Here is a 12,183-nt window from a genome sequence, read left to right as displayed (position 1 = left end):
TTAATATAGATATTAATTTTGAAAAAGGAATCAAACATGGAGCTAAAATATTATTGTCTAATTTACACAGAATTTCCTGTAAAGAAAATGCAGTTTTTTTGTTGTTGTTCTGAGCCTGCTCTGGGAGTTTTCCATCTTTCTTCTCCAATTGATAAAATTGTGCCATGTTCAGTTTTTATGATTGTTGTTATGCCTTTGTGCAACTGCACTACTATTTGTTCTCACTGAATTTTGCATGAAGAATTCATTTTCAGCCCGATCTGATTGATATAAGAGGACGTGGACATTAGCAGCCCTGACATATGGTTAGCAGGGGAACCTAGAACAATTGAACCATGGTGTGTCAAAGCAAAAAAAAAAAAAAAGCTGATGCACTGAGCATTTCTGCATCCAACACAGACATACTCACTCTCTCACACACTGAGAAATACACGCGCGCACGCACACGCATACACAGCAAGGCACTGATTTGACCCATATGCGCCGTACACAGGTAGCACATAAATAACGTTTTAACCGAAAAAGGAGACTTGTATTTCTTTCATTGCGTTTCCATCCGTGGGAAAGTGCTCCTAAATCAATCCTGCTGTAAAGACAAGTGTGTAGGACAGGCTGGGGTCCACTAAATGCCGCCACCCACTCCTTTCCTTACACACAAAGCCTGTGCGTAATTCCAAAAAAGCCATCCATCTCTCCCCCTAGCAACTCTGTCCTCCACCACACAGTCTGCCCCTCGCGCAAACCTCACATGTCCACCAAAAAAAACTGACAAATAACACGCCGGTGTGTTTTAAATCGCACTCACAATTCAAAGGTAAAAGAAGCCAGGTGGAGAAGCTGCTTCGCCATATACTCACCAATGGCGCGTTATACACTCTCTCCTCTGTAGAAAAGGAAATGGTCGCATCTTAGGCAGCTGGAATCTTATTTATCTTTTAAAACATCCCTCCAGCGACATCCCAGGCGCAACTGTGAGCACAAACTGGTTCTAATCTGAGTGGCCAGTGTTTCTCGACGCTTCCTGGCTGCATTTGATCCGGGGGAGAGTTAGAAACCTTAAATGTGTTGTGAGGGCACCGAGCTGTCAGACCTTTTGGCGAGTAAGATTGATCGCGCACAGGCTTCCAAGACTCTTTGTTTGGAATATAAGCAACAAACTGAGAGAGGCCTACCACTTCTCTTCTTCCTCTCTCTTACTCACCAAGCCATTTTTTTGAATGGAAATTACAACATGTAAACTGCTTGACGAAAAACATCCCAAATGGGGCTTTTACAGATTATTCTGGAAGAGGTCTAAAACCAAACACTGCGGGGAAGAGCCATTCAATAACATTTCCATCTACATAATAACGCTGCAAATGGATTCGTTGTGAATGGTCGATCCGTGCAGCGTGTTGGTGTTTGCTTCATTGCAATTTCAGGTAGAGGTGATCCAGCAGGAAGCATTTCACCACTGTAGCTACTGTCCTCTCAACGAACCCTGCTCTCGCCACTGGATTTCCCAATTCCACCATCAGTGTGAATGTTTGAACCATATTTAAAAGGAGATGATCGTTATTGCAGCTTTGGGTTAAATCGAAAAATCCGAATATCAGTCATCACAAAACAAAGAGTGCCTCTGTGTTCAGCCATAGTGTTTGTGGGTGCATGTGCACACACACATGGGCGCGCATGACCTCGTTATGAAATCGACCTTTTGTGCAATAAACGAAAATCCACTGTGTGTTTTAATATCACATCCATGCAGCCCTCATAAATAGCCTTAATTCGTAAAAATCAACAACAACTTTGTGTGCAGTGGGTGCGTGTGACTGTGTGCTTATATATGTGTGTTTATAAGTTTGTGCAGTGTAGCTGCAGCTGTAAATGTTAAACTGCAGTTACTGGATGAAATGGCCTGAACGTGTCATATCCGTCAGTATTAAACTAATGGATGGGCTTTTTATTGCAACACATGTCAATGGATGCACTGCATATTTCATTGTTATGCACTTTTAGAAGAACACACATCCACTCTGGAGTCAGCAGACACACTGAACAGGCTGGATTGTTGGGGTTTGTTTCTGTCCAGAAGTCTCAATATCAGTTTTTGGTGTGTGTGTGTGTGTGTGTGTGTGTGTATGTATGTGTGTGTGTTTCACCTCTGAAGTCTGGCTCTTGCCTATATGAATAGCTACTGGCGTGAAATGTGTGGGTCTGTGTGTCTGTGTGTGTGTGAGGTGGGGGCGTTCTCGACTGACATCTTCAAACAATACGAGAAAGAGGAGTGCACGAATCCGCGCGCACCCTAGGCTGGGCTCCTTCCCTGTAATAGTGAGCGTCAGCCATTCTTAAAAAACAGATTTTGTGGCTTAGTGGACTGGACTGGAGAGTGCGAGAGGAGGATAAACTGAGCGGACAAAGATGTAAATAAAAACAGTCGTCCCCCAGCTGAGCGAGGCGTTCTTCTTCTGAGTTTTTGGATCAATCAGGAAGACAGTGGCTTCTTTTGATTAAACCCCAAATTGTCATTGGGCAGAGGTAATCATGTGACAGGCAATTCGGTCCAATTTCAACCTTGTCTCCATGAATTCAATAGTTTAATAGTAGCTCGGTCCCCATACGGCCGTAATCAGTGACATAGAAAAAAACACCACCACGAGGTTTTTTTTTTTTAATGATTTTTTCTTCCTCGTCCTCACTGAGCCGCAACATTTATAAAAATACGCGTGCAAACTTTCCTCGGCTCTCAGGGAGCGGAGATGAATTACGAATTCGAGCGAGAGAGCGGTTTTATCAATAGTCAGCCGTCGCTTGCTGAGTGCCTGACATCTTTCCCCCCTGTCGCTGATTCATTTCAAAGTTCATCAATCAAGAGCTCGACGCTTTCACGCCCGACACTGATTCCTCCTCCCTTTGAGCAGACCATTCCCAGCCTGAACCCGGGCAGCCATCCGCGGCACGGCCGGCCCAGACACAGCCCCGACGGATGCAGCCAGCTGCCCACCGCCTCTTTACCCCCGGAGTACCCCTGGATGCGGGAGAAGAAAGCCTCCAAGAGGAACCACCTGCCGACCTCCACCGCTACCACCATTTCTAATGGACCCGTGTGTTTTTCTCCAAAAGGTGGGTTGATTTCTGCAGCACTTGGTGCATTACAAAAAAAGAATAAGTGTTTACTATCTGTTGCTAAAATACGAGCCTCCTGCACACAGGCCTTTCCTTAAAATCACAAATATCCTCCAGTGCTGTTGTTATGACACATTTATACTAGTTGCTTTTATTTTGATTGTCTATGAAGCAAGAAAGGAAGAAAAAAAGTTTGGGTAAAGTTTGGTGATGTAAGATGATTTATTCGTGTAGCCGGGGCAGAGTTTTGATGTGTGACAGTAATGAAGAGTGATGGAGTGCCGTTGCCGAGGAGGGCAGCTGGAGCATTCATTAGTATCCCACACCAGCCTGGACCTCACTGCTTTTTATTTTGCACCGTGTTTTGCTCCTCGTTCACGCCGAACAGTATTTTAGGCGTAAAACATAACTGATGTGTATCTGTCTACAGTAATGGTTTTTAGTCTAGATAGAGGCTGCACAGGCTCAGCTCGGGTCAGTAGCTCCAGCGGCCATTTTGCTGCAGCGCGTTGAGAGCCTCTCTCTGGTGGTTTTCTGAAAGCTTTCAATGTTAGATTCACGGGGCTGCGGGGTTATGTAACTGTTGTGTCCTGCGTTTTTTAATCCCACGCTACCGTTGCTGCTTGTTTTCCAGGCTCGCCTGAGATTGTGGAGAGCGGAGGGGGAGGAGGGGGCTCTCGTCGGCTGAGGACAGCGTACACCAACACACAGCTGCTGGAGCTGGAGAAAGAGTTCCACTTCAACAAGTATCTGTGCCGACCGAGGAGAGTGGAGATAGCGGCTCTGCTGGACCTGACCGAGAGGCAGGTCAAAGTCTGGTTCCAGAACCGGCGCATGAAGCACAAGCGGCAAACCCAGAGCAAGGAGAACCACAACGGGGAGGGGAAAGGGCCGGGAGCCGAGGACGGCATCCACAGCGACGAGGAGGAGGACGAGGCCCCCCTGTACGAGCGGAGCGGGGCCCTGCTGGAGAGAGATACCTGCTCCTTTCAGAACAACACTCTCAGCACCTCGCAGCAGCTCCACAATGGAGAGGCCATGGGCTTTGCTGCTGCGCCGCTGAACAGCAATGACAAAAATCTGAAACATTTTCCCAACCCGTCACCCACTGTTCCGGGCTGCATGTCAACAATGGGCCCCGGCTCGGCATCTGGCCCGGACAATGGCGACAGTCCCCCGGCCCTGGATGTTTGTATACACGACTTTCAGCCTTTCTCCTCGGATTCCTGCCTACAGCTCTCCGACGCGGCCTCGCCGAGCTTGTCAGAGTCTCTGGACAGCCCCGTGGACATTTCTACGGACAGTTTCTATTTTTTCTCGGAGTCTTTGACTACAATCGACCTGCAGCATCTGAACTATTAACTCGAATCAATCACAATAACTTTTTTCCTTTTCCTTTTTTTCTCTCCTTGGGACAATAAATATCAGGCTACCATGGTATTAACTCTGATGTTATTTGTATATTCGGCACATTTATTCTGTTGATATTTGACTTGACGATTAAATCAAGGTAAGGATGAAATGAAATCACTGAAGTAGCTCTACTCAACCGTGGCTTGTAATTTAACCATAACAAATTGATCTCTTGGAATGGAAATTATGAGTGTATGTGAATAATTATACAATATTAGGCCTATGGAACCTGGTCATTTTTATTTTTGTATAGCTTCCAACGTCTTGGATATTTTTGTTAGAATACAATTAACTTGCTACAACCTCTTTTTCCTCCCTTGGTGTTTTTGAGTCATTTCTTTTTCTTCTATTTACACTCTGAATGTTATGGTTTGAATTATTCATGCAGAAAATATGCAAAATAAAAAGAAGTAGGGCGCAGGGAGATAGAGACGGTATGCAAATTTTAACAACAGGTTGGCAATGAATATAAATCGTTTAGACCGCACTGAGCTGTGAAGGCACACACACCTCTGAATTTTACATTTATTATGCTAATTAATTTCTACATAATCCAAATTACTTTCAAATGTTTTAAGGAAAGATAAAATAATTAGTATCTTTATAAAAACGAAAACAAAGCCAGTCTTTTCCTCATGCCAAACTTTGCCCTGCAACTTTTAATATTAATCTTATTATTAGTAATTAAATAACCCCAAAAATATTTTTAGAATTAGCATTTCATGAACAACTGATTGATGCCAATAATTTAGAGAAACGGCTGGCAAATATTTACATTTGCACACAAGTGTTAAGACTTTTTTTTTTAATGCAGCCTGCACAAAACGGATATAAATAATTTCTGTGTTCACCTTCAGACTTAGAGAGAGAGAGGGGGGGAAAAGGCAAACACGCCAGCACGGATCTTAGCATGACAGGGCTCTTAACATTGTGTGCATGTTGCAGGCAAATACCCGAGCCATGTTTGCCTTCAGGAGCTCATAAATCACTCCGTGGCATGAATGAGACGGACATTAAGGAGACCAATTGTGGCGTAATGTGCACAAATAAAACCCCACTTACATTTTCATATGGGACTCCCCAATTCCTGAGCTAAAAAGGGGCTGAGTCTCTGCATGTGTTTGGTAATAATTCATTTTTATAGCTTGTTTAAACACGGCTCTGGCTCTGGCTCGGCCACAGCGGCAGCAGCAGCAGCAGCAGCAGTAGCAGGAGTCTGCTCAGGCTATGAGACTACACTCTTTGCCTGTGTGGTAAAAGTAGCTCAAACTCAGAACAGACATCTTGTGGACTAGATTTAATTTATCAGACATACATTTACTAAGAATAGCTCGCCTATGCTGCACAGAGAGGATCATTATGCAACATTTGGCTGACTTTAACAAGAGACTTGGTGTGTTTGTTAGAACATTACTGGAGCAGCAGCTAGTGTTGCACTGCTATACACAAGTCTTGCAGCTCAATATAGGGATTATGAAGGCGCCTGCTCTATTGTATTGCACTTGAGTTGACTTATGGGAATCAGCTATTAGCTCATGCACAGCTTGACTCAATAGGTTATTCCACTTTGACAGCTTTGCGCGCGAGAACAGTGAAAACCACCGGTTGCCGACACCCGGCCCCGCGCGCACACGATCGATCCAGAAAACTCATCTTGCACGTGCGAATTTCACAAACTGGAGTGTTCAGCGGTTTATCGAATAATCTGGAAGCAATAAGCGGCCCATCGACTGGCTGCAAACTGGTGTGCTGGGCAGCTGGAGAGAGTGTGTGTGGGAGAGTGTGAGTTTGTGTGAGAGAGAGGGTGGGGTGGGGGGTCTTACCGGGGGTAATAAGCAGGGGTTGTCCCTGCACCCCTGCACTCTGACTAACCGCAGGACCAGTGTGGGCTATAACCAAATCATTCCGAGACATCGCGCCTTTTCTGCGCACATGTGTTCACACAAAGAGCCGAGAGAGGATCTCAAGGCCTGGCCAAGTTTCCACAGGCGAGGCAGGTCCACTGCGCCCACTCACTACTGTTGCAGAGGCAGCTGGGAAGACGGGGGAGGAGAGGGGAGGGGGGATGATGGGGGCGAGTGGTATTGACCCCACTGCGCCTTTTTTTCTTTTCTCCACTGGTGGGAACTTTGCGCCACCCCCTCACTTTCTTTATCTTTAAAATCCTAAAAGCATCTATCTATCTATCTATCTATCTATCTATCTATCTATCTATCTATCTATCTATCTATCTATCTATCTATCTATCTATCTATCTATCTATCTATCTATCTTCAATAATCAATATACACACTGCACACTCTTGGCGTTTAACCACCTTCTGCCTGTGGGGGCGCTCATCTCTCCATGTCATCCTCCGATCCGATCCTCCCTCCCTTCCTCCGCTCTCTCTTTTCCTTCCTCAGTGAGAGGTTGGCCCTGCCGCAGGTCTCCCACGCATATACCCCCTCCCTCCCTCCCTCCTCTCTCTCTCTCTCTCTCTCTCTCTCTCTCTCTCTCTCTCTCTCTCTCTCTCTCTCGCTCTCCTTCTCCTTCTCGCTCTCTCCCCCCACCCCTCGCTCTCTCTTCGCTTCCCAACGCTGCTTCGCGTGGCCATTAATTTCTCCAACAGCTTTATTTGATGAACTTAACAGGATAATCAGCCCACACTCGCACCTCGGGCTATATATATATGGGCACATTAGATCCACGACGGGCCTCGCATTATCAGATCATTTGATCACCATACATGCATAATGAATACATGTGGGAGTGAAATCAGAGTAGATAGCGGACCCCATGACCCCGGGAGAGGAAGAATTAATACCACATCATCTCGATGTTTAATGTGTTGTCTTGTCGTTACATCACCTGTGACCTCCTGGAGAAGCAGCCAAACATCTCTAATGCGACATTGATGGGGGGAACAAAGTTTGAGAAAGAGCTCTGAACTGGAGGAGTTTTTGTATGTCAGGAGTGAAACCTTCCCAGCCTCTCCCTCACTGTCAAACTGTGACAATATTTGCTGAGCAAATCTCTCACAGTGTTAAAGCGTGAAACACTTCGCATTGGAATGGGACACTGATAGCCCGCAGATAGCCCGTGGCAGTGGCGCGCACACACACTGAGCCATCCATCCATCCAGCAGAGAATGACACTATTGTACATATGACAGCACGGCTGCAGTGTGCAGACATGCACGGAGGGCACAGGCAGGTTTGACCGCCCACACACACGCGCGCGCACACACACACACACACACACACACTCACTCACACAGACACACACACAGACACGCACACCTATTCTCCTCTCTGTTCCAAAAATAGCGTACCTGGGGTCAGGGTGCTAGGTCGTCCTCGTGGAGAGGTTGCAGAGGGTGAAGCGTTAATCTTTCCCCGGGCGGGAGAGCTCGCAGCGGGGGGTTAGAAGACACCGTGTTTGCCGTTCCCCATGCAGCTCTTCATGCGACCCCGGAGCTGTCCACCGCCGTCTGCCTCCCAGCTCATTGTTTGCTCGGCCAATACATTAGTGGCGACGCGCGTCACCTTGATCGACGAGCGCCTGGAATTTAAATAGCCACTCAAACACCAATCTGTCACCGGCTGTACGGGGATAAGGACAAGTGCCTCACTGGCTGACCCGGGCCCACGTGACACAGCACCCGTTCATTGATAATCGGCCCGTGCGCCCCCCTCCCTCCCCTGATAAGGACAGAGTATAGGTAAAGGTTGGCACGGTCACTCAGGGTAAGAGGGGAGAGAGGGAGAGATCAGAGGGTGTCTGTAGAGCGGACGGTCCCTCGGTCCCGGTAGAAGCGATGCTACAATGAGCAGCTTCCTAGACTACTCGGTGATGAGCGGTGACGGCGGCTCGTGCTCTGTCAGGGCTTTCCACTCGGACCACGGGATAGCAACCTTCCAGTCCTGCGCGGTGACTGTCAACAACTGCGGCTCGGATGAGCGCTTCATGGCGAGCAGGGCTTCCCCTGACGGCATCCCCCACCAGCCGGGGTCATACCAGTCTACTGCCAGCTCGCTGGGTCTCCCCTATGGGGCCCATCCGGCCTGCAGCTCCAGCTATGGACCCCAAAGTTTCTGCGCTACGTATAACCATTACGCGCTCAACCAGGAAGTAGACTCCACAGCTGGATTCCCACAGTGCGGCCCACTGATGTACTCGGGGAACATTTCCTCCTCCATGGTCCCTCAGCATCGCCAGGGTTACAACGCCGCCCCCCTGGGCCAGCTGCAGTATGCCCACGCTGCCTACGGCGGCGGGCACGAGCAGGCGACCCCTTTCCCCGGGTGCTCCAACCCGCTGTCACCTCTGCACGCAGCTCACCTGGAGGCTTGCTGCTCACCTCTGTCTGAGGGCGCGTCCTCTGCGCAGACCTTCGACTGGATGAAAGTCAAGAGGAATCCACCCAAAACAGGTAGGTGCCAAGTGTTGCCTGTGGCAATGGCACAAAGTCTAATGTCTGTAAACAGCAGTGATCCAAACTCTTTGACTGATGTCAGATGAGCACGAGTGCGGGCAAAGACAAGGTGTTGAGCTCAGATTCGACACTTTAAACTTGACATTCCCTAATTGAGTCTGCCAACTTGATAATACGCTGTGCCAGGAAAAGGGATTAGATGCCATGTTGGACAAGCTAACTGGTATTATTATTATTTTAGACGTGTGGTTATTAACTGACATCTGCGTAAAAGTTGCTCCCGGCCTGAAGTTGTTTAACAGACTGTTGTGACCAGAGGACACAGTGTGTCTCTCTCTTTTTTCTTTCTGGGACTTCACAGTGATTGGTTTCTCTGTCTGCAGGCAGGTCGGGGGAGTACGGCTATGGGGGTCAGCCGAACACGGTCCGGACCAACTTCACCACCAAGCAGCTGACCGAGCTGGAGAAAGAGTTCCACTTCAACAAGTATCTGACCAGGGCGCGGCGCGTGGAGATAGCCGCTGCGCTGCAGCTGAACGAGACTCAGGTGAAAATCTGGTTCCAGAACCGGAGGATGAAGCAGAAGAAGCGGGAGAAGGAGGGGATGCTGCCGGCAAAAGCTCCAGCCTGCGAGCCGGGAGAGAGCCTTCAAGAGAAAATGGACGATGCAACATCTGAGAAGTCAATCTCAGCCCCTTCCACTCCTTCTCCCACATCCTCCACGGGGTCTTCCACGGGGGCTGACCCCTACTCTTCCAATTAACAATCAACTGCCTCTTTACCTCTCCTGGCCACAGGCGGCCTGTGTATACCAAAGCTCATACCCAGTGTATCAAAACCAAAGATCTGGTCGATGGATAACTGATGTGAACATTTAGAAAGAGTTACTGCACTATATGGAACTGGGACAACAATATGGACCATTTCTGGGTTATACATTTGTTTTATATTGTGTATTGTGTCCGGAAGAACAAGATAATTGCTGTCCAAACAAATATAGGTCATGGTTTGTCATGGTGTGCCCACTTTCCTTTGTAATTTGAGGTTAGATAAGCGTTGCGCTTGGACCACGGTGGTGCAAAAGATAACAATACTTTCCTTATTCCTGCCCCTGACCTGTGGCTGAATGTTCCAATGTAACACACACACACACACACACACACACACACACACACACACACACACACACACACACACACACACACACACACACACACACACACACACACACACACACACACACACACACACACACACACACACACACACAAAATACCTCAAATGTGCCAAAGTTGTGCGCCACGGCCACGGCCATGTGGCTGATTGCACTGGATGTCGTCAATTAGGCATCACACAATCAACGAGATGACCTCGTTAATTAATCGTTATAGAGTGCGTTGTTATAGTAACTTAATCACTGTCACCTCTGTGTTTCAGGCCTGCGAGTCTGTGTCTGAATGTCTTTTGTGTGAGATTTGCATGATGCGTAATGCTTTCATGTATTATTAGCAGGGCGCTGAGTTTTATCAGTTGGGGAACCGGTCACTGACGGCCACGTATGTTCCAGGCTTTTATCTGTTATCTATTTAATCCAGTGGGGCACATACAAAATGTTTTGTCCAGAGAGACGTTTACGGGTCAATCATGTGTATTAAAGCGCGTTTACCTCTAAAAAACCTTTTGCTGTATCATTGCTGAAGGGGGAATCTTGGGAGAGGCAGAATCAGAGACTTGTCAGATTATTTTAACACATTTTTTCCACTTCAATCCATCCAGCAGAGAGAGAGAGAGAGAGAGAGAGAGAGAGAGAGAGAGAGAGAGAGAGAGAGAGAGAGAGAGAGAGAGAAGCTCTGTCCATTCCTGCAGAGTCTCTCAATGTATGCGGCCATGCGCGCTCCCGTCCCTGGGGTACAGGGTTATTGGCATAATAAAGGCATGTTTGTCCACGGAGGAGATGAGAGCGCGTCACTTGTGATGACAACCTCATCGAGCTCCGGGCTTACTGAGGGGACAAAAAAGAGAAACACGTATCGATTGAAACATGGAGGTTAGGCTATCGACGAGGATGGAGCCCCCACTGGCCCTGTCAGCGTCAACTCTTCAGTCCCCCCCCCCAACTTACATGAACATGTCATCATGCCCACCTGATGACAAGATGACCAGTGAAAAGTTGCAGCAGTATATGTCACATAGACAACTAGGCCCAGCCCTTTAACAGGGGCTAGTAAGTCAAGCAGATTTACACCTTTTGTAAAGATAACAAATGTCGATACCACTGCGTAAAATCATACAATTGTTTCTTAACTGGGATTCTTGTTTTATCTATCAGTTTCACCATAGCTCACTACATATCCCCCGTCTCTTGTTCCAACTAGAGAAAAAGCTGTTTCCTGATTCAGTGTCTGTTTTTAATTCCTGGTGTGCAGGATGCGAGGCCATCCTTCCATAAAAGGGCAAAAAAACACCGAAAGTGCCATGATTAATGAGCGGCGCTCACCTTTACCTCGGATCCACCTGCAGGAGCGGCTCTAATGGAGCTGTGGAGACCTGAGGCTGCAGCCAGGCTGCTCTGCCTCACTCACGGGATCAGGAGAGTAAGTTCTGTAGACGACCTGTCTTTTATTGATCTCACATCTGTAGTCACGTTGTTTTCGGTGATGTTAATGTGTATCAGGTGTTTTTTTCTACATTCAGGACAAAGTTGGTGTAAGAAGCCTGGGACAAGGTTAGCTGGGCAGCTGCAGACACCCTCATTCTGTTGTTTCGGGATAAATAGCTAGAGTTGTTGCTCAGGAGACTGTTTGTATTTTTAAAAGGTGAAAGAGTCGCTTATCTCTTATTTTTCAGAAAGAAAAAAAAGAAGAAAAAACATTTCTATATCCTCCATCTGTTTGAAAACGAATTATTATATTTTAGAAAATAAATGGCTAAACATATATGATCTTAATTTTCAACAAAAGGTCGGTATAGTTAAGATTAATGTTATTGTAATATACATTTAGTTTTTACTATTTTAAGAGGTGATTGTAAAAACCTGTTGGAACATTTTAGGGTAAAACGAAAAGAGTTAGTGCAGCAGTTTCACTGTCTCTGCTTTTTTATGAAATAACACATTTGAATGATTATTCTGCCTGGCTGCTGCTGACAGATTAATAGGTCGTGGAAATAATTCGTGCTTTAGATTGTCAGACTGCATAAAAATAATGTAGAATTGTTCATTAACATTATTTTTGAACAAAGGAATT

General features: G+C 46.9%; 2 protein-coding genes across 2 annotated transcripts; both read left to right on the top strand.

Annotated features, from left to right (window-relative positions):
• Positions 1–2,741: 2,741 nt before the first annotated feature.
• On the top strand, positions 2,742–4,741 carry LOC310993154 (homeobox protein Hox-A2a; the record flags this gene model as incomplete). Its single annotated transcript, XM_083981466.1, has 2 exons — positions 2,742–3,105; positions 3,743–4,741. The coding sequence occupies 2 exons, from the start codon at positions 2,742–2,744 to the stop codon at positions 4,468–4,470; spliced, it is 1,092 nt and encodes a 363-aa protein (XP_083837592.1). The 3' UTR covers positions 4,471–4,741.
• A 3,587-nt stretch (positions 4,742–8,328) lies between these two features.
• hoxa1a (homeobox A1a) lies at positions 8,329–9,701 on the top strand (the record flags this gene model as incomplete). The annotated part of the gene is made up of 2 exons (XM_083981725.1): positions 8,329–8,939; positions 9,326–9,701. The coding sequence occupies 2 exons, from the start codon at positions 8,329–8,331 to the stop codon at positions 9,699–9,701; spliced, it is 987 nt and encodes a 328-aa protein (XP_083837851.1).
• Positions 9,702–12,183: the final 2,482 nt, after the last annotated feature.

Source organism: Trachurus trachurus (genome assembly GCF_905171665.1).
Source record: "Trachurus trachurus genome assembly, chromosome: 11".
Taxonomy (NCBI): Eukaryota; Metazoa; Chordata; class Actinopteri; order Carangiformes; family Carangidae; genus Trachurus; species Trachurus trachurus.
Note: the sequence above shows the minus strand (reverse complement) of the source record. Positions and strands in the feature narration are given on the sequence as shown.